Raw genomic sequence first — 23,192 nt, forward strand, 5'->3', positions numbered from 1 at the left:
CTTTGTTGATAAGCAAAAGCTGTTGCAGTTTTCCCGGAATGTTGGTTACAGAATTCGAATCGAGGGAAAATGTAAAATAAAATCGTAGGGTAAGGTTAAAGTATTAAGGTTAAGGTATTTTGCTTAAATAGTACTTTTCTCGAAATATTCGCGAAAATACACGTCTTTATCATAAATTATAGATTCCTGTTTTAAATATAAGCCCAAAGATATCTGTCTGGTGCTAAAAATCTGTAAATTTCCTTAAAACTCGATTTCAATTTTCGTGGAAAGGTTCAGTGCCCAAAATTAATGGGTAAGGTTCAGTGCATTACAAACACATCATTGTAGGGATTCATAATTTCACATTTCAGGAGGTAACTGGAATTTACGATTCGAATCCTGTCACCAACATTCCGAGAAAACTACAACAGCTTTTGCTTATCAACAAAGACTGGTGTTAACTGTTTATTGCAGAAGTAATAATATTTTAACTTAAATTTTTTTATTATACTACGTGTTTTCTTGTTATCAATTAGTCCTTTCGCACAATTGTAAAAGAAACTTTCTACACCGTGACGTATAACAACTTTTAAGAGACAAATAAATGAAAAAATACAAAACTGATCAATGTAAGCTAGGATGAAGGAATGGTTATAAGAAAGAAAATATAGCTTAGAAGCTTATTAAATGTGAAATTATCAGCAAACTCCACTAAGGTTAGAAATACAATTGGCAGTACAGCTAGACTATTCAAAATATATTATTTCACCATTAAAATTCAGATCAAAATGTTAGAAAACTCAAAAATGAACTTTGCACAAAGTGACTGCGAAGAACCAAGCATATTATAGTATAGATGAAGACTGTAGACTTATCTTATATGCTGATGACAGCACAATCTTGTTTAGTCATAAAGATCCCGATTTTATATCTGTCAAACTTGGTCAAGTACTGGAAAATTGCTCAGACTGGTTAGTAGACAATAAGTTATCCCTGCACCTAGGTAAAACATAATACATTCTATTTGGTCCAAAGCTAAGTAAGCTTGGCTCAGCGTCTGTAAACTGCAATGGTCATAGTATAAATAGTTCTGGACAGGTTGAATACCTAGGATTATCAATAGACAGTTTTTTTTATCAGTGACTCAATTGCATACAACACAATATTATATCAAAGGTCAATGGAAAACTTAAATGCTTATATAGACAAAATAGATGTCTGGATTTTAACACAAGGAAACTTTTATGTTTTGCACTATTACGATGTCATTTTAATTATTTTTGTTCTTCCTGGTATGAAGGTCTGACCTTAAACGTCAATAAATAAATAAATAAATAAATAGATAAATAAATAAATAAATAAATAAATAAATAAATAAATAAATAAATAAATAAATAAATAAATAAATAAATAAATAAATAAATATGTGTTCACCACCTGACAATAAAGTAAGAGTCTCTTTATATTTTCTCAACAAAAATTAGCATCTCGGTTCAATATACGACATGCTTAATCTGTGTTTATCGTATGAAAAATAGGTAAATGATATAACCTATGGTTGTGTAATATACACAGATGCAGATCTACATCTTTCACCCAACCGTCGATTTCCGACTATCACTGGGCGTTTTCTTATTTTGCTGAAGTAATTGTTGTCATCAGATGTAAAACATTAAAACATTTAGAGTGGTCCGCATTTTAGACTTATTCGGAATACTTGATGCATGGTCCCGTTTCGTACATTTCGTCGCGTTTCGCATATTACAAAGCATTTGTTCCCAATAGTTTAGCGAGACTAGACTAACGGAGAAAACCGACGCCATTGAGAACGCAACGTTGCGAAATTTTATTGTCAAATTTTATTTAGTAAAAACTTCATAATGCCACCAACAGACAATAGAATATATGTTGGTAATCTTCCTCCAGACATTAGAGCCCGTGATATTGAAGACTTGTTTTATAAATTTGGCAAAATCACTTTTGTTGACCTCAAAACTCGCAGGGGGCCGCCTTTTGCATTTGTTGAATTTGAAGATCATAGGTAAGCCACCACACTGTGTTCATGTGAATTTATAGTATGATTATATTGGATATTTGAAGCAAATCCGTTAAGCATTCCATCCACCGTACATTGGTTAGGTGTTGTTTTTTTACCTATCCCCAGCACATTTTACTTCCCAAGGACAGATAACTGTTGACAGGGCGCCAGATAAGCATCGTTTTATCGTTGAAATGAAATTTTTATCATCAAAAACGAATTAAATTCCAAAACCAGTCTTTCAAAAACGAATTATAATTTTCAATTTCAGTCGTTCCAAAAACCCTTGAAATCGACTAAAATGCCAAGAAACCATCTGCCGAATGTTATGATTTACACTGATATATTTTGTATATATAAGCCCGCCCGCTTAGCTCGGTAGGTAGAGCGTTGGTCTACGGACCGCGGGGTCGTGAGTTCGATCCTCGGGCGGAGCATATGTTCTCCGTGACTATTTGATAAACGACATTGTGTCTGAAACCATTAGTCTTCCACCTCTGATTCATGTGGGGAAGTTGGCAGTTACTTGCGGAGAACAGGCTTGTACTGGTACATAGGGTTGGATATCGTTAAGGACGAAGCGGTCCGATACCGATACCAACGAAACGATACGGTATTTTTAACGATACCGATACCGATACCAAGCTTTGAAGTACATCACGTAAGCAATGATTTGGTTAGTATTAAATACACCGTTTTAAGTAGTTATACAGGAAAATTTGCTTTGATATATAAACATTTTAAGTCTGTTAATTTGATGTTGTACTAAAATTATGAAAGAGTAAACAGGGCTAGACACTAACTTTTTTCCAGTGGTGGTCCGAAGGACCAGCAGCTTTTGCAAACTGATGGTCCGACAGAATTTCAGGTGGTCCTACCTAGATGGATGTTTTTTTTAAGTTCACGCAATCAGTAACTTATGAGACCCCCTCATCTTTCATGGAGTACTTTTTACAAACACTGCAAAACATGTGATTTTTATATTATTATTTTGATAAACATCTGCCATTTAATTATTGAAAATAATTTTGAAAATCAAATTTAAAGTAAAGATGTCAATAAAGATGATTTTTTCAGCAATTCATATTTTAAGTGGGTGGGGTTTGGTGTCTCTTCTCGAAAAATGCTTCAATATAAGAGCTTTTTTTTTGCAACAGCTGTCATTTTTTCTTAAATACAGACTTTTTATTGACTTTTCATTAAGATTGCACTAGAAAATCTCATTAAAAATGTCCGAAAATCACGGCCGTGAAAATGGGTGACAAATATAGAAAACAAAAGTAACATTACATTCTTGATAAAATTCGTGTTATATTTTTTTTTCATTATACCTATTGAATACTTATAATTTCTGCTTATTAAAAGCATTTTTATTTGTTTTTGCCCAAACTAAGCCTCGGTAATGATAATAAATTAAATAAAATGCTATAGATCGTAACGGCCGATCGGCTTATATAAACGTGTCAAGCACATAAAATAAATGAATTTCGTTATCCAATTTGTTGTTCAGTAATAATCGGCAATACAGCAGAAGCTGTATACCGCTAATTAACAAGTTGTACAAATGCTTTTCGCATTGTTTATCAATTATCTTCTAACTTTTTGATCAATAAACACTTTTGATAATGACGGGCACTTAATACAAACCGCGAGATGACAACGTGTCAGTCGGCGCGTGGCGTAATTGACATATGTCAGTAGCTAATTAATATACGACGCTCCGCCTACTGCCATACTTCCGCTTATGGCGGCAAACAATATTTAAATTCACTGGGATTTTGATTGGCACAGGGGCAGAACTTTCGAACTCGAGACGAATCAAAGAAAATTTCTGCGGGTCACGCCGACGCATGGGGCATTATCTGTGCGAGTCAGAATCGAGTTTTTCTCGATTTTCGCGAGTGAAGATCCGGAACCTCGGGTCTACCGGACGCTAGATACTGTACTGATACCTCAGTAGTTCGTAAATGAATACTTCAAGCAGATAGATAAGTTACCGTGTTCCGTTCCCGGGTTTTAGTACCAGCGTTACATCCGGGCATTCCAAATTTGAAGAAAAAACCAAATTCTATTTTTAAACTGCAGTACCGTGAACAATTCAATGTTTATTAATTTATTTTAAATATGACTTGCTTGTAATTTTCGGTGGTCCGTCGGACCACACAGGTTCGAGAAGTTAGTGGTCCTCCCTGAAATCCACTGGTCTCGGACCAGCGGACCAGCGTTAGTGTCGAGCCCTGGTAAATAAAATAAACATATTTTACAAACTAGAGTTTTCCAAAATAAAAAAAAAGAGTAGATACGTCGCTCACTGTGCAATTTAAATCTAGGACTCGCTGACTGTGTTAATGCTTGCTCTGCACTGACGAGAACTGTGAAATTCAACACTTACTAGCTTTCAAATTAACCCATTTAACAAGTCAGACTCGTTGTCTCTCATGATAAATCTTCAACCAGGTTAACTAGTAATGTATTTAAATTGCAACATTTTTTCCAACACAATTTTCATTGAAAAATAACCCTCAAAACGCTTGAAACAACCAGCAATAACGTATTTCTATTAGTTCGCGAAAACCGATGACTTGTTTACGTAGGTTACAGCTTAGTTTCGTAACTTTTTATTAAAATAATTTTTTTTTCATTTGTTTTGATAGAATATGACAAAGAGCAAAAAAATGTCGTATATTTTGCAATTAAGTATGATTCACGTAGTTTAAAACGACGGGAAAAGAAGTTTTTTTATAATAATATTTAGCATACGAAATTATTCGCAAGGCCAGCTCTCCATGTTACTCGGAGCGGTGTCACAGTAAACAATGTCGATCGCGTTATAACTGTGTTTCAAATACTATTTGCTTATTTTCTGCTTTCTTTTGCCGCGGATTTGGTAATTATTTTGTTTATTTACTTTTATGGAAATACCGGAATCGGAACCGGTTCTTTACGAAACGGTATATACCGGTACTTTACGAAGTGATTATTCGGTACGGTACCGATACCGGGAACCGGTATCCAACCCTACTGGTACAGAATCCAGGAACACTGGTTAGGTTAACTGCCCGCCGTTACATGACTGAAATACTGTTGAAAAACGGCGTTAATCCCAAAACAAACAAACAAAATATTTTGTCAGGGTGTTAAATTACGATTAGACTGCTAATGCAAGTCGGCGATAAAATCCGAATTGTGCCGTTGGCATGCCAGAATGACCTCCCCTTCTAAGGAATTGCGAACATGGCGTCGGCAGTAAGAAAGCGAGGATGAGCAAAAACTTGCAAACTGACAGCGCATTTCCTTTTATGATTAATTTTGTGACAAGAACGGAAAAATCTAATTAAGAAATCACACATGGAATTGTGTCGGAGATCATAAAAAATATCGTCGTTTCTGGTCGGAAAAAGCCAGTGAAACATAGTGGACTAAATGTAATACTAATAGAAAAATTACTTCAGTCATGGAAAACGGCATGTTGGTAAATCAAGCTTTACTGAATGAACGATAAACATGCTCCCTCCAGTAACCAGGTTTAACTTTTTGCAATGAAAAACTAATTGAAAATTTAAAATAAACTAGTTGAATTTAAAATTTGGTAGTGAAAAAACTAATTGCGAAAAAAATCAAGAAGTGAAAAACTAATTGCATGAAAAATTATCTGGAGCCCTGTGTTGATCTTTGTTTCTTGCATGATTGTCCTAAGTTTGAAGAAATTCGAAAAATTTCGCCCATCACATATTCAGACTTGCGTACGCCTTTGGAAACTGGCTGATTCGGACCATGGCTGATTCTGACCAAAGATTTTGGCTGATTAGGATCACATACTTTGATTAAAAGTAGATAATGACCATATAGTTTAGCTGATTTGGACCACAAACTTTTATTTAAGAGGCAATAATGACCATATATTTTGGATGATTAAGCAATGTTCAGGAAATAATGTTGATTATAGGCATTTAACTTGAAGTAACGCCATAAAATAAACACCGTACAAGCAGGTAATAAGTTTTGACAAGCTAAAATGCATCATTTATGATTTTTAAATCGGCGCTTTAATTACTCTTTGCATCAGAAATTAAACTTGGAAGCCATCCAGCTGGCTTACGGAAGGTCGGTGGTTCTACCCAGGTGCCCGCTCAGGATGAAATAATGCACGGAGGGGCACGTGGCGTCTTCCTCCACCATCAAGTGAGTGAGTTTGGTTTTACAGCGAATCAACACAAAATGGTCATATATCGCAGAGTCCTCCACCATCAAAGCTGGAAAGTAGCCATATGACCTATAATTGTGCCGTGCGACGTTAAACCCAACAAAAAAAAAAACAACTTAATACTCATAAATGTTATTTTTACTCTGGATATTAGTGGTGAGAAAATTTAAACAATTTGGGCCAATTATAGCCAAGTCAGGGTTGTCATTAGGAGGCGGACGGCTGCTGATTTAACCGCTTTGTCAAAGGTGTTAAATCGGCCGAATTTATTCAGGATGTTTGTGCAAGTCGTTAATAAACTGACAATGTAGTCCAACTAATTTGACGCGATCCTATGAAATATTGAGATATTTTTTTCATATGGACAATGGTGTAGACAACAAAGTTGTGAAATGCAGTGTCCACCGAGTAAGATGATTGGTTTATGGATCATTATTAGCGGCATCTCCGATCGTGTTTATTACAATCTGCGGGATTGAAAGCATTTTTCAGCAAATTCATATTCAAATAAACGGAACAGAATGTAGATTCTATGCAAAAACACGGAAAATTGTAATAGGAATTTTAAAGGGATTGATTTGTGCATATACCCAAATAAACAGAATATTCTAATAATGAGTGGAATTGACTAGTAGTATATATCGAGTTGTATGCTTAGTATAAGTTCAAATCTTTGTCCACCACATTTGTTGCATAATTTTGTTACAACTATCGTTGAATTATTTTTCATATTATCTTGAATTCACAGGGATGCAGTTGATGCTGTTAGAGACAGAGACGGATACAACTATGATGGTTACACCCTTAGAGTAGAGTTTCCGCGTGGCTCCGGCCCAGGAGGTCCAGGTGGAGATCGTGACTATGGTGGCGGCGGCGGTGGTGGTGGTGGTGGTGGTGGATTCAGAGGAGGACGAGGTGGATATGGTGGTGGAGGCTTTGGTGGTAGAGGTGGAGGCGGTGGCAGAGGTGGTCCGCCGTCACGTAGATCAGAGTATAGAGTGCTAGTTTCAGGTAAGAACTGTTATAACCTCTGTGAATTAGAAATGTAGTGTAAGTATTTTTGTGAATTTATGGAATCAAGCAGGGAAAAGACGAAAAGATAACAGTTCAAAATGCACAAACATACCAGTGGGAATTATGATTTTAACTGCCTCTGTAGCCTAGTGGTAGAGTGTCAGCTTCGAGTGCGAGAGGTCGTGGGTTCGATCCCCGGCCGCGTCATACCGAAGACGTAAAAATGTTACTAGCAGCTTCCTCGCTTGGCGCTCAGCATTAAGGGGATAGTGCTAGGACTGGTCAGCCCAGTGTCAGTATAATGTGACTGGGTGGGGTATTATGCCACGTGTCTACGGCGTGATATTTCAGTGAGGCATCACTATAAAGTTGGGCATTGTGCTCACTGCTACAAGTAGACACCGTTGTTTATATGACTGAAAAAATGTTGAAAAAGACGTTCAACCCGAACACACACAGAGGTAGAAATTCACTCAGTTTATATGATGAATATATTTAGTCTTGCATCAGAATCCACTTCTAAGGAAGGACAGATTTAAACTATCCCTCTGTTTTCCTTTTCATATGTATACACTATTACCTGTAATTTGATTTAAAGAATGTGAACAATCATTAATTTCATAGAAATGCTTTAATCGTTACTTGTAACCAGAGTTGAATACTATTGTAGCATGAATGATCCAGACTCTTTCAATTTGTTTTCTGTAAATCAGACATACTCACATTGTTACCAAAACCATTTTGAAATTGAGTATTTGAAATTATAATACTAGCTGGCATGATCATATTTCAGGTTTACCTCCTACTGGTAGTTGGCAGGACTTGAAGGATCACATGCGTGAGGCAGGAGATGTTTGTTATGCTGATGTTTATAAAGATGGCACTGGTGTTTGTGAGTTCCTGCGCAAAGACGACATGAAGTATGCATGCAGAAAACTTGATGATTCAAAATTTAGATCACACGAGGTATACACAATTAACAAAGTTAATTTTAAACAATGTAGTGTGTTTACTGAATGTACATACATTGTAACACTCCTGGGATTTATAAAAGTAGGATTCTACCATTAAATTTGAAAGTTCATAAATAATGGAAGTTTTGATCTAGGTGATTGATGCCATGATATCATTACATTAAAGTCTATCATTAATAGGAGAGATCGTGTTTGTATACAAATTCTATTTTTAGAACTGATAAGACAGTGATCGGGTGGGCAGAAGCCGACCGTCCATGTTTTTTGTAAACAGTGATGTTTTTCTAACGGTCTAAACTTTCTTAAAACACAAATTACATAAATAATTTTTTGATCAATGTAAAGGTTATAAAACAAGCAATTTATTGATTACTTTTAATTGTTATTTCGAAATAAAATGGATTAATTATGAACGCTTAACTTACACTGTTTTTCTAAAGGTTGTGAAAATCACTACGCCGCTTTTAAAATTATATGTCATTTAAAATGGTTATTCATTGAAAAAAGATACTTGGAAACAACAATATGAAGATTGTTAGTATTTCAAATCTTTCTGAATTTTGAAAATCCATAAATGAGCAAAAAAGTTATTAAAAATTCTGATTCAATACGCAAACGGTGTTAAAATCATTTGTTTTGCCAACCAACAGATAAACAGATGTTAACGCGTGACGTCACGGCGATCTCTCCTATAGAAATGGTGATTTATGATACAGAAAACATGCTAGGAAACTCATGAAAACCTCATGTCACCTTTACTAGGAATCTGTTGACCATATCTTGACCTTTAGCCAGCTAACCGCAAGTGATTTTGCCTTTGTGACCAGTGCAGACCAAGATCAGCCTGCACTGTTCACTATTTGGTCAGTAAATTTTCAGTGAACACCCCTTTGAATAATAAATAGTACTGCCCAAATTAATGATGGACAAGTCCATTTTAGAAATTTAGCAGGGTAAAGGTTATTGGAATTCTATTGTTTGATATGTTCAGTTAGCGTTTTTATCAAACTCTGTAAACAGAAATTACATCAGTATTGATCTGATTTTATGCTTCTCTTAAAAAAGATTTTTTAAAGCTGAAAGCAATCAGGGTTTATAGAGAAATTTTTGACTGCTTGAACATTTACTAGTCTCTCTCATGACGGATTCAAGTGCTGTCCACAGGGGAATAGAACAATGACTGTTTTACCTGATGCATTCATTACTTGGTACCCAGCAAACATCGAAGTGCAACTTTGGACACACTAGTGTATTTATTCCATAAATTTGCGAAGGATTTGCTACAATGCATCAAAACAAGTTATTCAAATGAAATGTATATTTTATTTGCTACATAAAATGTATCGATTGCTGATCTGTCTGTGTTTAATTTTACAGGGTGAAACATCATATATCAGGGTAAAAGAAGACTCTGGGGGTCGTTACAGTTACCAGTCAAGGTCACGAAGCAGAAGCATGTCTCCTCCGAGAAGATCGCGGGGCTCACCACGATACTCGCCTATGAGATCCCGCTCACGATCGCCATACTAATTCTTTAATCAAAACATAACATCCTCATTACACATTTCATACAGTTTTGAAATATACATATTTTCATTCATTCATGGACACAATTTTTTTCTCATAATGACATTATAATTCGACATGGCATCTTACCAATTAACAGTGTCTAGTTTGACCCTTTGAAAAAGGAATGATCTTTTCTCACAAGACTTAAATACTTCTGTTTCTGTCAGGAAACGTAATAAATGAATCTTAGAAATCAGATTAAGAGTTTTATGTAAACTCTCCATTGCAAATTTCAACATTACATTTGGGACACATTTTGACGAGAAAGATGCCATGGTGTAACATATTTACATGTGAAGTGACAATTAAGAAATAACATAATTTTCATTTTCCTCCATTTTCAGAGGATCTGATTAAAGAGTTAGTGTGAGCTATATATAGGTCAAAGGGCAGATAGAGCTTCAATGAGATGTGAACTGAAATAGACCGGAGTGAATTTATCGGTAATAACATCGTTTGTTGCCCAAACTGTTGATTGCTATACATGTTTGAACATTTATGCTGGTTGTATTACTGCATGTGTAGATGTTTACAAAATTTGCTCATACAGTTAGTTAATTACTTAAAAAACAGAACTGATACCTGGTGATCGGAAAGTGAAGATTTTTATCCTATATTGTACATACTGTGCTATTATCTGATTAAATTGATTAAAGTTGGGTGATTCCATTGACATAAAAATGCAAGTAATGCTGTTGCGGGGTAAAAGACCAGTAACAGAATACGAAAATTCTCTGTTCTTGTTTAGAAATCACTCGAGGTAATTTTATGTAAGATAAACTTTGATAGTTGCTTTACATTTTCTTTTTCTTCAAGTGTTTTCTGAACGTTAAAGGAATCACACAGCTTCACATGTTTAAATGAAATGAAATGAATTTTGTACATGTATAATGTAGTACTGTCTTATTTTAATAACCATGCACTGTTGTTTATATTAAAGGGCTCTTGGATTCAGGATAAGGATCCGTTCAGGAGCCAGCTCACTAGGAAAGGAGCTAATAGGAATTAGGGAGCTAAGGTTCGGCCTGCTTTAGGAAGGATAGAGGGAGCTAGGATCCATCTGGATTAGGATTATTTTTCAATGATTTTTCTCCCCTTCCCGTAAGGCCTGGATTAGAGATTTTTGCAGTCCTCTAAGGAGCCGAGCCTTTGGATTTGGAATATTCTTACGTTTATCTTGAAAATTCAATTTGCTGATTTGAAAGTAATTCTTCTGAAATAACTTCAGTAGTTTTAAGTTTGTTTACATTTGAAAAAAATCAAAATTTTATTTAGTCATGATTAGAAAGGTAAGTATCAGAGAAAGGTAGTTATTTTTTTAGGAATTTTTTTTTCAAAAATCAGTACTGCTGAAGTTAATCGCCAGTGGCTGAAGGAAAATTTAGACATAATTGTAACATAATCTGGAAAGGAAATGGAAAGGAATTTCACTGCCCTTGAGAATTTGGCGTCCCTTGAAATCTTCCGGAGGAGTCCCCATTTCAGGTCTGGATAAAAGTCATGGAAAAGAATCTGGATAAGGAATTTTTTGTTCGAATGGAAAGTTTCTGGAAAAAAGGAATAAAAGTATTGTTTCTGTCTGATTCCGGTCTTGGAACACTGCATCTATATTGGATAAAGGTGTTCTGTATGGAGGGATATTTTTGTAAATTCTATGGAGGGAATGTATTGGATTAAGGATAAAAACATAGTAAGTATGAGTCCAATGTAAATGCATAGGATGACGATTATTGGCCTGAGTATGAAGTCTGGTTTTGCATCTAAATTTGAGAAAATAATTGACTTATTTAATAAGAGAACAATAGGGATTTAATTGGTAAGTCCAATTTTTGAACCCAAGGAAGTATTTTTGTCAAGCGGGTCTTATTATTGAAGCCTAGTGAAATTTCAATGTTTTTTTGTAACAAAGAAAAATATTTTACAAGGCCTTGTGTATATTACAGTAGTCCATCGTTAACAACTGTTGGTGTTTTTGAAAATTGCGAATTGCATAATTTTTGGTAATGATCCAGTCCTCTTGTGCACTACAAAATGATTTTATTGAAATGTATATAGACAGATTTATAGTAAACTTACACCTTTTATTTTCAGCAGTGTAAATGACCTATTGTAATTAAATTCATGAACAGTATTTGCAGTCTTTGTCTTTCTGCATTTAAGGTTGTATAGTCCAAGAAATACAAGGATGTAACTTGATACCTTTTATGACCTTCACATTTTCAGAAACTGTATTGAAAGGAATTAACCTGAACATAAATTTATAATTGTGTGACTGTTTATTGAACCCCCCAAAAAAATTTCAGTAATAAAAAGGTCGCACATGTTACTACCCATTTGGTCAGTTTTAGAAATCTCGACAAGAAAAATGGATGTGTCCGACACATTTTTTACTTTTCGAAGAAAAGGGGAGCTATCGTACTCACCCCGGCGTCGGCATGAGCTTTTTTGGTTAAAATTTCCCAGCAACCTTTGTTTTTATGCCCCCGAAGGGAGGTATATAGTTTTTGAACCGTCGGTCTGGTCGGTCTGTCCGCATTTTTCGTGTCCGGTCCACATCTTTGTCATTTATGGATGGATTTTCAAATAACTTGGCATGATTGTGCACCATAGTAAGACGACATGTCGCGCGCAAGACCCAGGTCCATAGCTCAAAGGTCAAGGTCACACTTGGACATTAAGGGATAGTGCATTGATGGGCGTGTCCGGTCCATATTTTTGTCATCGATGGATGGATTTTCAAATAACTTGTACAGTGTCTGACAAATTTATAATTTCACTGGTAGCCCACTGGGCTACCAGATTTTTTTTCTGGTAGCCCAGCATTTTCTTATAGTTGCCCAGAAAATTAACCATGAAAGTACTAACTTGCTCTATCCGTACCCGGCTTACTGAGATGTGAGAATAAGATGGGTCTTTAACAATATTTTGTTAATAACAGAAATCTAAAAACACAAAGATAAACATTTCATTCTCTTTAATCATAATATAGAAGTACAAGTTGAAGTTAATACAACATCTTATTAAAGAAACATTTTTACACAAGTTTCTCTTAGTTTACAACTTAAAAGTCTTAAAATATTAAAATTGTAAATTTCTGTCAGTATTGAGATCAACTTGAGTACTTATACTTTCTATACCGGTAATCACAAATAATTTGTATTAGATGTTCACAAAATGTATTTAAATTGCAAGTCACTGTCAATCTTCACAGGTGGCAGTATCATTGATTGGTCACCCCTTCCCCACCCTAAGACCCCTGATACCACCCTGAAAAAAATTCTGACATTCTCAGGTGTTACTTAATATCCCCACCCTACAAGACCCCTGATACAATCATGAAAAAAAAATTCAACTATCAAAACAGTAGTTTGATAGTTGAAAAAAAAATTTCAGGGTTGTATCAGGGGTCTTGTAGGGTGGGGATATTAAGGAACACCTGAGAATGTCAGAATTTTTTTCAGGGTGGTATCAGGGGTCTTAGGGTGGGGAAGGGGTGACCAATCTGATTGGTGATTGGCAATCAATGATACTGCCACCTGTGTCAATATTGAGATCAACTTGAGTACTTGTACATTCTATAAACATTCTATAATCTCTAGTTAAATGTTCACATAATCATGAAACTTGGCATGAATGTGCATCACAGTAAAACGACGTGTCGCGCGCATGACCCAGGTCCGTACCTCAAAGGTCAAGGTCACACTTAGACATTAAGGGATAGTGCATTGATGGGCGAGTCCGGTCCATATCTTTGTCATCGATGGATGGATTTTTAAATAACTTGGCATGAATGTGTACCACAGTAAGACTACGTGTCCCGCGCAAGACCCAGGTCCGTAGCTCAAAGGTCAAGGTCACACTTAGACGTTGAAGGTCATTTATCATGAAAGTGCATTGATGGGCGTGTCCGGTCCATATCTTTGTCATTCATGCATGGATTTAAAAATAACTATGCATAAATGTGTGACACAGTAAGACGACGTGTCGCGCGCAAGACCCAGCTTCGTAGCTCAAAGGTCCTAAACTCTAACATTGGCCATAACCATTCATTTAAAGTGCCATTGGGGGCATGTGTCATCCTATGGAGACAGCTCTTGTTCTGTCATATCTTTGTTACTATTGCTTATACCTTGCTGTAATTTCACATAAACATTGTCCAGCATACAAACAAAGTATACATGTGCAGGGGCTGGGTCCATTTTACCCAAGGTCAAGCTCACCAAGTTGTTATACTTGGAATTATTTTCATGTTAAATTTTTTCGAAAGCTTCGTTTATAGACATATCTTTGGTACTTCTAAAGGTAATGACTTGAAATTAAAAATATTTCTTTGTTATCATCATCTGCATGTGTGGTTACAATCCCCATAACTTACGGACAGCTCTTGTTTGAAGCTGCATATTGTTTCTGGAAAAGTACATTTGTATAGGAAAGGTGTCGAAATTAGCAGATACAAACTCATTTAGACATTTACATTCAACTTCAGATGAGTACTGTTGGTATTTAAAAAAGCACATTAAGGTTAGGAACAGTTTCAGTGAGAAATCTGTATATCAGGATAAAGTTTAATGCTCACAGTCAGCTCACCTGAACACAAAAAGTGATCAAGGTGAGCAACTGAGACCAGCCTGTGTTGGTCCTCCGGCCTGGTGCCTCGTCAACAGTTGCCTTTTAACACTAGAGGTTACAGTTTTAACCCAATCTTAATGAAATTTGGTTAGAATATTTCAGCAAAATCTGTGAGTTTGTTGCCGGGTCAGCTGGGGTAAGAAAACTAGGTCAGTTAGAAGGAAAACCTTTACATTTTAGAGGCCACATTTTTTATCTCGCTTTTATGAAACTTTGTCTCTAGAAAATTTAGGTCAATCTTAAAACTGGATTACCTGAGGTAAAAGAACTAGGTGAAATTTGTCTAATACTTAAGATTGTTTGTCTCTATGAAATCTAGGTCAAGGTCAAAACTTGATTACCAGATGTTAAAAACCAGGACACTAGGTTTTTAAGTCGTAGAAAAACCTTTTCAACACACATTTTCTGGGGTACCCGAGGTCAAAAACTATGTCACTGTCAAAATCAATGAAAGATCTACCTGATTTACATTTAACATGGTAAAATGTTTGTCTATGAAATCTGGACGAGATTAGATACTAGGTTATCTGGGATAAGAACTACACGATACAGGGGTCATAAAGGCCATGAGCATGTGTTAAATATTTTGTATATGATTGAATTCCCCCCCAAATAAACATAAACTTTAGTTTAACAGTTTCAGCACCCAGAAGGATGCATTAAGAAATTGCCATGCCCAGTCCTTCATATGACGGGCAAAGTTCTGTAAGCCATCATTAGGCTTTACCCAGCTAAATGTCTATAATGGACATGTCCATCATTCAATTTGGGCAATAGTGCTTGCCATTTATTGCACTAGGCTGAAATCCTTGTAGATCGGGTAGAAAACGTGATAAGTACTAGGTTATCTGGGGGTAAGAACTAGGTCAGTTGAGCAATACTTAATTCAGAGAATTGTAAAACTATTCACAAAGTTTGTAATCGTGAATTATGCATTACCATACCTCTGGGTAATCTTGTATTATGTAGACTGCACTGCTTCTACAACCTTTGTAACAGTAAGAAGCTAGACTAGTACTATTGCCCAGCAATAAAAGTGATTACCCTACCATTAGGAGCATTTGTTAGATTTTCTGCCATACAAACCACATTTTAGCGGGTCTCCCTTTTAGCTATCCGCAACTGTACATATCTGGCTATCTGTGACATGGTAATACTAACCCTAACTTTTAGTAGTATGTTCTACATACTATACACGGATAGCTAGATATGTACGGTCACTGAAAGCTGAAAGGGAGATTTTATTTTAGCTGGACTGTTAAAAAACGGTGTGTTATTGTATTTGCCCTACCTTTTTAAACTACGGCGCCTCTGGCATGGAAAGGTCTTTGTAAAGGGCATACCTCTGAGCCCAATTCTGTAGTACTGTAGGTTAAATTTAATGATACACTCATATCCATCCCGAAAAAATGCAAATTTACATTCCTCACACTAACTTTGGTTTCGTATTGTTTCTTAGATTCCTTTGTACATCCAATGACCTTTCCCATAACATTTCTCTTACAAGCTTGTAATTTTCATCCTGCACAGTTGTTGTTGGCATGAATAGTTAAGGGCAAGGACGACAGCTTTTTTGCAGATTGAAACTAATTATAGAATCTGCATATTCTCCATTTTTAACCGGTATTCTTCTAATATCCTATATTCTAGGCTGTGTAACTAAAAATACAAACTTCAGGTAGGAACTATCTATTTTAGATATATGTGTAGTTAACTGCGTCAAAGTACGTAGACTGAAAAGAGTATTAAAATATCATTTTCTGAAAAAGAGTTATTTGAGCGGAAAAATGATCCCGGGTTAAATATTTGAAAACCAGAGGGCCATGAAGGCCCTGTATCGCTCACCTGACCTATTGACCTAAAGATCATCAAGATAGTTTCATTAAGATATGGTCATAAATGTGGCCACTAGAGTGTTAACAAGCTTTTCCTTTGATTTGACCTGGTGACATAGTTTTTGACCCCACATGACCCAGATTCGAACTTGCCCTAAAGATCATCAAGATTAACAATCTGACTAAGTTTCATGAAGATAGTCATAAATGTGGCATCTAGAGTGTTAACAAGCTTTTCCTTTGATTTGACCCGGTGACCTAGTTTTTGATCCCACCTTACCCAGATGAGAACATCACCATCAAGATTAACATTCTGACCCAAGTTTCATTAAGATATGGTCATAAATGTGGCCTCTAGAGTGTTGACTAGCTTTTCCTTTGATTTGACCTGGTGACCTATTTTTTGACCCTACATGACCCAGATTCAAACTGGACTTTGAGATCATCATGAGTAACAATCTGGCCAAGTTTCATGAAGATACAGTCATAAATGTGGCCTCTACAGTGTTAACAAGCTTTTCCTTTGATTAGATCTGGTGACCTAGTTTTTGATCCCAGATGACCCAATATCTAATTCATCCAAGATTTTATTGAGGGTAACATTCTGACCAAGTTTAATTAAGACTGGGCCAAAATTATGACCTCTAGAATGTTAACAAGTTTTTGCTTTGATTTGACCTGGTGACCTAGTTTTTAACCCCAGATGACCTAATATCGAAATTACCCAAGATTTTATTGAGAGTAACATTCTGACCAAGTTCCATTAAGATTGGGTCAAAATTGTGACCTCTAGAGTGTTAACAAGCTTTTCCCCTTGATTTGACCTGGTGACCTAGTTTCTGACCCCAGATGACCCAATATCGAACTCATCCAAGATTTTATTGAGGGTAACATTCTGACCAAGTTTCATTAAGATTGGGCCAAAATTGTGACCTCTAGAGTGTTTACAAGCTTTTCCTTTGATTTGACCTGGTGACCTAGTTTTTGAACTCGTCCAAGATTTTATTGAGGGTAACATTCTGACCAAGTTTCATTAAGATTAGGCCAAAATTGTGACCTCTAAGGTGTTAACAGTCAAATTGTTGACCACGGACACGGGGCGATCACAAAAGCTCACCTTTAGCACTTCGTGCTCAGGTGAGCTAAAAATGGAGACAACTCCACTAAGACTTTATGGTAGGCTTAGGTGGCCATTGAGGTAGAACCTCGTGCAAACTATGCACATTTTATCTCGAGGCAGGAAAAAAGCATGCATAATTGCCACATGGATTAGCAATCTGAATAGAAAACTATGTGAACATCAAATCAGTTAATGCTCTGGGGAAAGTGTGGCATTTTTAGCTCACCTGTCACATAGTGACAAGGTGAGCTTTTGTGATCACCCTTCGTCCGTCGTGTGTCTGTGCGTCCGTCCGTAAACAATTTCTTGTCTGCACGATAGTGGTTTCATTTATGATTTTATTTTAACCAAACTTGCACACAACTTGTATCACCATAAGATCTCGGTTCCTTTCTTGAACTGGCCAGATCCCATTATGGGTTCCAGAGTTATGGCCCCTGAAAGGGCCAAAATCAGCTATTTTGACCTTGTCTGCACAATAGCAGCTTTATTTATGATTTGATTTTTACCAAACTGGCACACAACTTGTATCACCATAAGATCTTGGTTCCTTTCTCGAACTGGCCAGATTCCATTATGGGTTCCAGAGTTATGGCCCCTGAAAGGACCAGAATTAGCTATTTTGCCCTTGTCTGCACAATAGCAGCTTCATTTATGATTTGAATTGAATCAAACTTGCACAAAACTTGTGTTGCCATAAGATCTTAGTTTCTTTGCTGAACCGGGCAGATCCCCTAATGGGTTCCGAGTTATGGCCCCTGAAAGCTCCAAAATTAGCTATTTTGACCTTGTCTTCACAATAGCAACTTCATTTATGATCTGATTTTAACCAAACTTGCACACAACTTGTATCACCAAAGATCTTGGTTCCTTTCTTAAACTGGCCAGATTCCATCGTGGGTTCCAGAGTTATGGCCCCTTAAATGTCCAAAATTGGTTATTTTGGCTTTTAGAGACACCATTTATGGTTTTATTTGATACAAACTTCCAAAATATTTTCAACAACAATAAATCTTGGATTCCATGACAAATCAGATCCAATCGTAGTTTCCAGAGTTATTTTATATCTGATTACCTCCCCTGATTGTAGTCAAAATGGATTTATATCAGTAAGTACTTACAGGACTTATTTGAAATTTCATTATTGTCATTAGTTGGACCGAGCCAATCAGGGTAGATAACCATGGACTACTTTTATGTCAAATTACCTCCCTTTATTTCAAATTAAAATGGGTATATCTCCGTAACTAATGAAGATACTGATCTGAAATTTCATTTATGTCAACAGATTTATTTGGCAGATCCTTCTTTTGTTAACTTACAATAATTTTCTTTTGAATTACTTCCCTTTTACTTTACTATAAATAGGCTATTTTTATTAACTTTTTTATTATTGGTCGTAGGGAAAAACCGAGACCACTTTTCTGTGGTACAAAATGGATGGTACCTCCAATTTTTAGGTGTATTTTGACATATCTGTACCTTGTAAGAATTTTGTTTTTCTTTTTGGTTAAATTTCTTTCCTTTGTTGTTCTTGTCCTTTGGACTTAGATATTTTTTCTGAGGACCTTCTTGTCCTCGAGTGCAATGATAACAGGTGAGCGATATAGAGCCATCATGGCCCTCTTGTCTGTGGTGAAATTTGTCGAGAGACAATTTTTTGAAAACAGAATTTCACAAGGTGAAATATGTTGAAAAGGCTACTGTTGGAAAGAGAACAATCTCTACTACCCATATATAAGCGTCAAAGTATGGGGAAAATATCTAGAAATATGAGAAAATCAAAGAAATCAATTTCAGGACTGTGAGATGCATGACTGTGTTATTATGCATAGCATTTAACATAGATAGGTTACTTTTCCTTTGCACTGATAGAGCAAGGACAGGATTAGGATTAACAAACGGTGTTCACTCGACAGTTTCACTATATAAACAGATTTTTCCCTTGTGTAAAGAAGGCTTAGGGTAAGTCTCTATATATTCTGTAACTCTTGTTCTTCGAAAGTTGAAAACGGGATCTTTAATCACTGACGATGGAAAGTCTGTATATTCCAAGTATTTGCTTTCTATGTCCAATGTTTCATGAAAAAATCTGCAAAAAAAGTTTGAAATGACGTGCCAATTGTTTTAAATCTATTAAAGTTCATGAAGAAATCTCTTGTACTTTTTGTCCTTGCAAAATCCACATTTTTGTCATTTAACTATATGTGACCACAACAATGTAAGAGGTCGTGCATGTTCTCCATACTGCCATATATCCGTATATCAATATTAATAACGTATTTTTTTTATAGGACCAGTTTTGATGACGGACGTACGGACACACGAAGGGAAATCGCAAGTCCCTCCTTCGAAAAATAGTAGGGATAACAAGCCTTCCTCATTTTTTGGAATGTTACCACCATTGTGCCCGTTTTAAGTCCATGAAGCTAGGTCTGAAACTTTAAAGATCTTGAGTCATACATTGTATAAAATCTGTCAGATTAACAGCTACAGCTAGCATTGCGAAATTTCATCAGTTAAAATTAGCTATAAAAGTTACGGCTGATTGATTATTTACCTATATTGAGCCTTTAGATTTGAGTCATCGGGTCATCATGTGAAGAAGCCAACCAGCTGGGCGGTGGTTCTATCCCGTGTCTAGTCCAACTAATTTACGCCGGTCGCGATAATTTTTATTTGGCACAGGTCAATATCTTTCCTCCACAGAGCAAACGTACAGTAAATGTCAGTCTGTAAAATCGGTCTGCCTTGCAGTCGAAAAATTTGAGACTACCCTGTGTCTGAAATACTGTCTGGCTGGGAAATCGCGGTATGCGTGTTTTTGAGACCACAGAACAAAATGTGTAGTTTGAGCACAGGCGCTGGAAACTCTATCAATAAATATATGCATTACCATATCCCGCCCACCTAATATACTATGAAATAGTACAGATCTATTATCTCTTCAAGAGATCTAACTTGCACATGTATACTTATCCATATAGGTATACCAGAAACGAACATATTTTTATCTTTTTCTAATCTCAAAATTTCATCCTAGTTAAAAAGGGATATCTGACCATCATACTCTCCATATGGACAACGCAAGACCATCTTTCCTTGTACTCTGATTCAAATCGTTCAAAATGCGACGCATAGAAAGATTGTGTACTTGGTCAGATTGCTTCGGAAGCATAAGATTAAGTACTCGCAATTCTGCAGCAAAAAATATCACTCGTCAATGAGAGCACATCGACCCAGTACAAAACAAATGAAACTGAAAATATACTGGTATACATAATCCAAAGATATGTTTACTGCAGAAAAAGAAACACCTTCAGTAACTCGAAATAAAGTAAAAAAAATGTGCGATGGACTTGTTATGAAAACCAAGTTCCTACAAAGTAAACAAAACATCGCGGACAAAGCTAATAAAGCAATGTTTTCTTTGTTGAGAAAAATAAAAGCCATTTCTCTGTCTTAAGAAAAAACAACACTGTGGGGCACCAACCACGACAAACAAACCGACACACAAGCAGGAAAAACAACAGTTGCGCACCGCCTAAGGACGGCCGGCGGACAAGTTTACGATGGGCACTATAACTTACTTATGGTAAAATGAGAGAGAGGCAGCAAATGCAAGGAAAGGGATGGGATAGGGTGGCGAGGGGGTAATAGGGGTAGTGAGGAAAAGAGGAAAGAAACGCTAACAACAAAGAAGACAACATACACAACAAGTTGAAAATAGGGACACCGCCTTTAGACTCTTCCACGCGTTTCTACTACCTAAATTTATTATTATTAACGACTGTTGTAACCCAAGAACTATGACACGCCAGGTATAAAATTTGTGAAAGATAGTAATCGCTGATTTGCTGAGTGTATATATCGATGTAAACGTCACGCAGAGCTTTTTATTTTAGATTTTTTTTTTCGTCGGCTGCTATAGCTAGGAGTAGTATGCGATGGAATTCACAAAAACATTAGAGATTTCTGTAAAAAAAAGTATGCATTGTTTTACATTAATAAAAAAAGAAACACAAGGTACAGTTTCCTTGAACCAAAACAAGTTGAATGTGTTAGAAAAATAATTGATGGAGATACAATATATAATTTTACCCACTGGAAAGTCATCAATTTATAGAGTTGTGCAGGCGATTTCAATTAGTTATACTTAATTACAGTGCTATTATATCAATACAAGATACCTGCGTAGATTAAGAATGATTTATATTAAGTTACCAGTAGATTGCTTATTGACCTTTATAGTTGTAGGTTCAACATGTTACGTTTCTTAAGGATGTACGAGCGGTTTGTTTTTTTCAGGATATCCGCCATTTTGAAAAATGTTTCATCGAATATTGCTTTCTAACAAAAGTTTTGCCAAAAATCAATGCTAAATAATTAAAATATGGCTAATAATGTACCGTTTAACCAAATATATTCTACTTTTTGCGAAAAAAAATTTTTACCCTTATTTTTGGCTGGCATTTGCCTAAAATTGACGTAAGATTTATAATGGGGTAGGGGTAGGTAATTTCAAATACCTATTAAAGTAGATCAGGTTTGGTTTTGATATTTTCATGACTGATACATATAATGATAAGCTATAATTGAAATAAAAGTTTTCAAGATAGCACTTTATATTATCTAGAAAATATATATTAAAACAAAAAGAACAAAAAATATCAATATTCACCAGTTTTTAACAGTTTTTTCTTAATAAATCTCTTAGATGCACGGTGATCCCAACTTTTTCTTCTTTCCATTTTGAATCATTTTTGTGTGTCAAAGCTGCAAAATATTTTGAAAATCCTAACGTTAGAATTTTTTTAGATCTCAATACGTTTTTTCCATTGAAAATAAAGTGGGTGGGGTAATTATGTCAACATGTAAAAATGAAATAGATTTGTTAGTGACATTTATGCTTATATAATACTGTGATCATCTTACATTATATTAACCTGTAAGACCTGAAATCCCTATAACATTATGTGGGATATTATATGTTTGATAAAGTATCACCATTTTTTTCAATTTTACAAAATTTCAGAAATGCGTAAACAGTGGGTGAAGAAAATGCCTCATAAAATTAAAACGAGTTCGGTGACCTGTGTTGTTTCTTCTCTTGTTTGTCTTGGAGACTAATGTTCTTCAAGCTCACAGATTATGAAAAAAATCTTAGCGTTAGAAAAAAAAATCGTTTAATTGACGATACGCAAGTTAAAATTCTTTACCTTTGAGGATTAATACAATTTTATTTAAGCATTAAATACCAAGGTTTATATTATGCTACATTTCACTTAGGGAAAGCCTGACTATTTTTAGATTAGCATTCGCGCGGTGGAGTAGGCTATTGATACAGAAATCTATATGCTTGTAAGTTGGCTTGTTACTGACTCTGTATTGCTAGACAGATCAGTGCAAAGAAGTATAAAATATTTTTATAGCTCTTTGATCAGTGTAACAGACTACACCGCCTTGGAACAGTCAGTAACCTATAAAAAAGGAAAGTGGGGGTTTAAACGCGTTTAGGGCATGCCAACTAGCTTTTAGAAGATTGACCTTATAAGTACAATGTGCTTTCGTCAATATTCTTTGCATGCAAAATGGTTACTGTACTATTGTTATTTATGAAATTCATGCAATAAATATGTTTAAACTAACTAGCTTGCACTTATCCTATTTTCAACAAGTTAGACAAGACAGTGTAAATGAAATCACTCCGCGCTGAGAAAGGCTCTAGTTTATACCCTGCGTTTTGTGCAATCCGTTTCGTAAATATCTGTCCGTTTCGCGAAACGGAAAGCTTTAAAAAAAAAAAAATAGTTTCGTGATACCATAA

General features: G+C 35.8%; 1 protein-coding gene across 2 annotated transcripts; it reads left to right on the plus strand.

Annotated features, from left to right (window-relative positions):
- Nucleotides 1-1,770: 1,770 nt before the first annotated feature.
- On the plus strand, nucleotides 1,771-11,912 carry LOC123533640 (serine/arginine-rich splicing factor 1-like). Of its 2 annotated transcripts, XR_006682851.2 has the most exons (5): nucleotides 1,771-2,023; nucleotides 6,973-7,235; nucleotides 8,032-8,204; nucleotides 9,590-10,224; nucleotides 10,722-11,912. XR_006682851.2 is itself a non-coding variant. In XM_045315369.2 (4 exons), the coding sequence occupies exons 1-4, from the start codon at nucleotides 1,863-1,865 to the stop codon at nucleotides 9,740-9,742; spliced, it is 750 nt and encodes a 249-aa protein (XP_045171304.1). In that variant the 5' UTR covers nucleotides 1,771-1,862; the 3' UTR covers nucleotides 9,743-11,912. The 2 variants fall into 2 exon arrangements, 1 of the variants encoding a protein (XP_045171304.1); XM_045315369.2 differs by having other exon boundaries at nucleotides 9,590-11,912.
- Nucleotides 11,913-23,192: the final 11,280 nt, after the last annotated feature.

The sequence above is a fragment of the Mercenaria mercenaria genome, chromosome 12, assembly GCF_021730395.1.
Source record: "Mercenaria mercenaria strain notata chromosome 12, MADL_Memer_1, whole genome shotgun sequence".
Lineage (NCBI taxonomy): Eukaryota > Metazoa > Mollusca > Bivalvia > Venerida > Veneridae > Mercenaria > Mercenaria mercenaria.

What these genes read in the sequence shown, in the direction of transcription:
- LOC123533640 (XM_045315369.2), top strand. Translation starts at nt 1,863, where the DNA reads ATGCCACCAACAGACAATAGAATATATGTTGGTAATCTTCCTCCAGAC. An exon ending in GTTGAATTTGAAGATCATAG is followed by an intron (nt 2,024 to 6,972) that starts GTAAGCCACCAC and finishes TTGAATTCACAG; the next exon opens with GGATGCAGTTGATGCTGTTA. An exon ending in GTATAGAGTGCTAGTTTCAG is followed by an intron (nt 7,236 to 8,031) that starts GTAAGAACTGTT and finishes ATCATATTTCAG; the next exon opens with GTTTACCTCCTACTGGTAGT.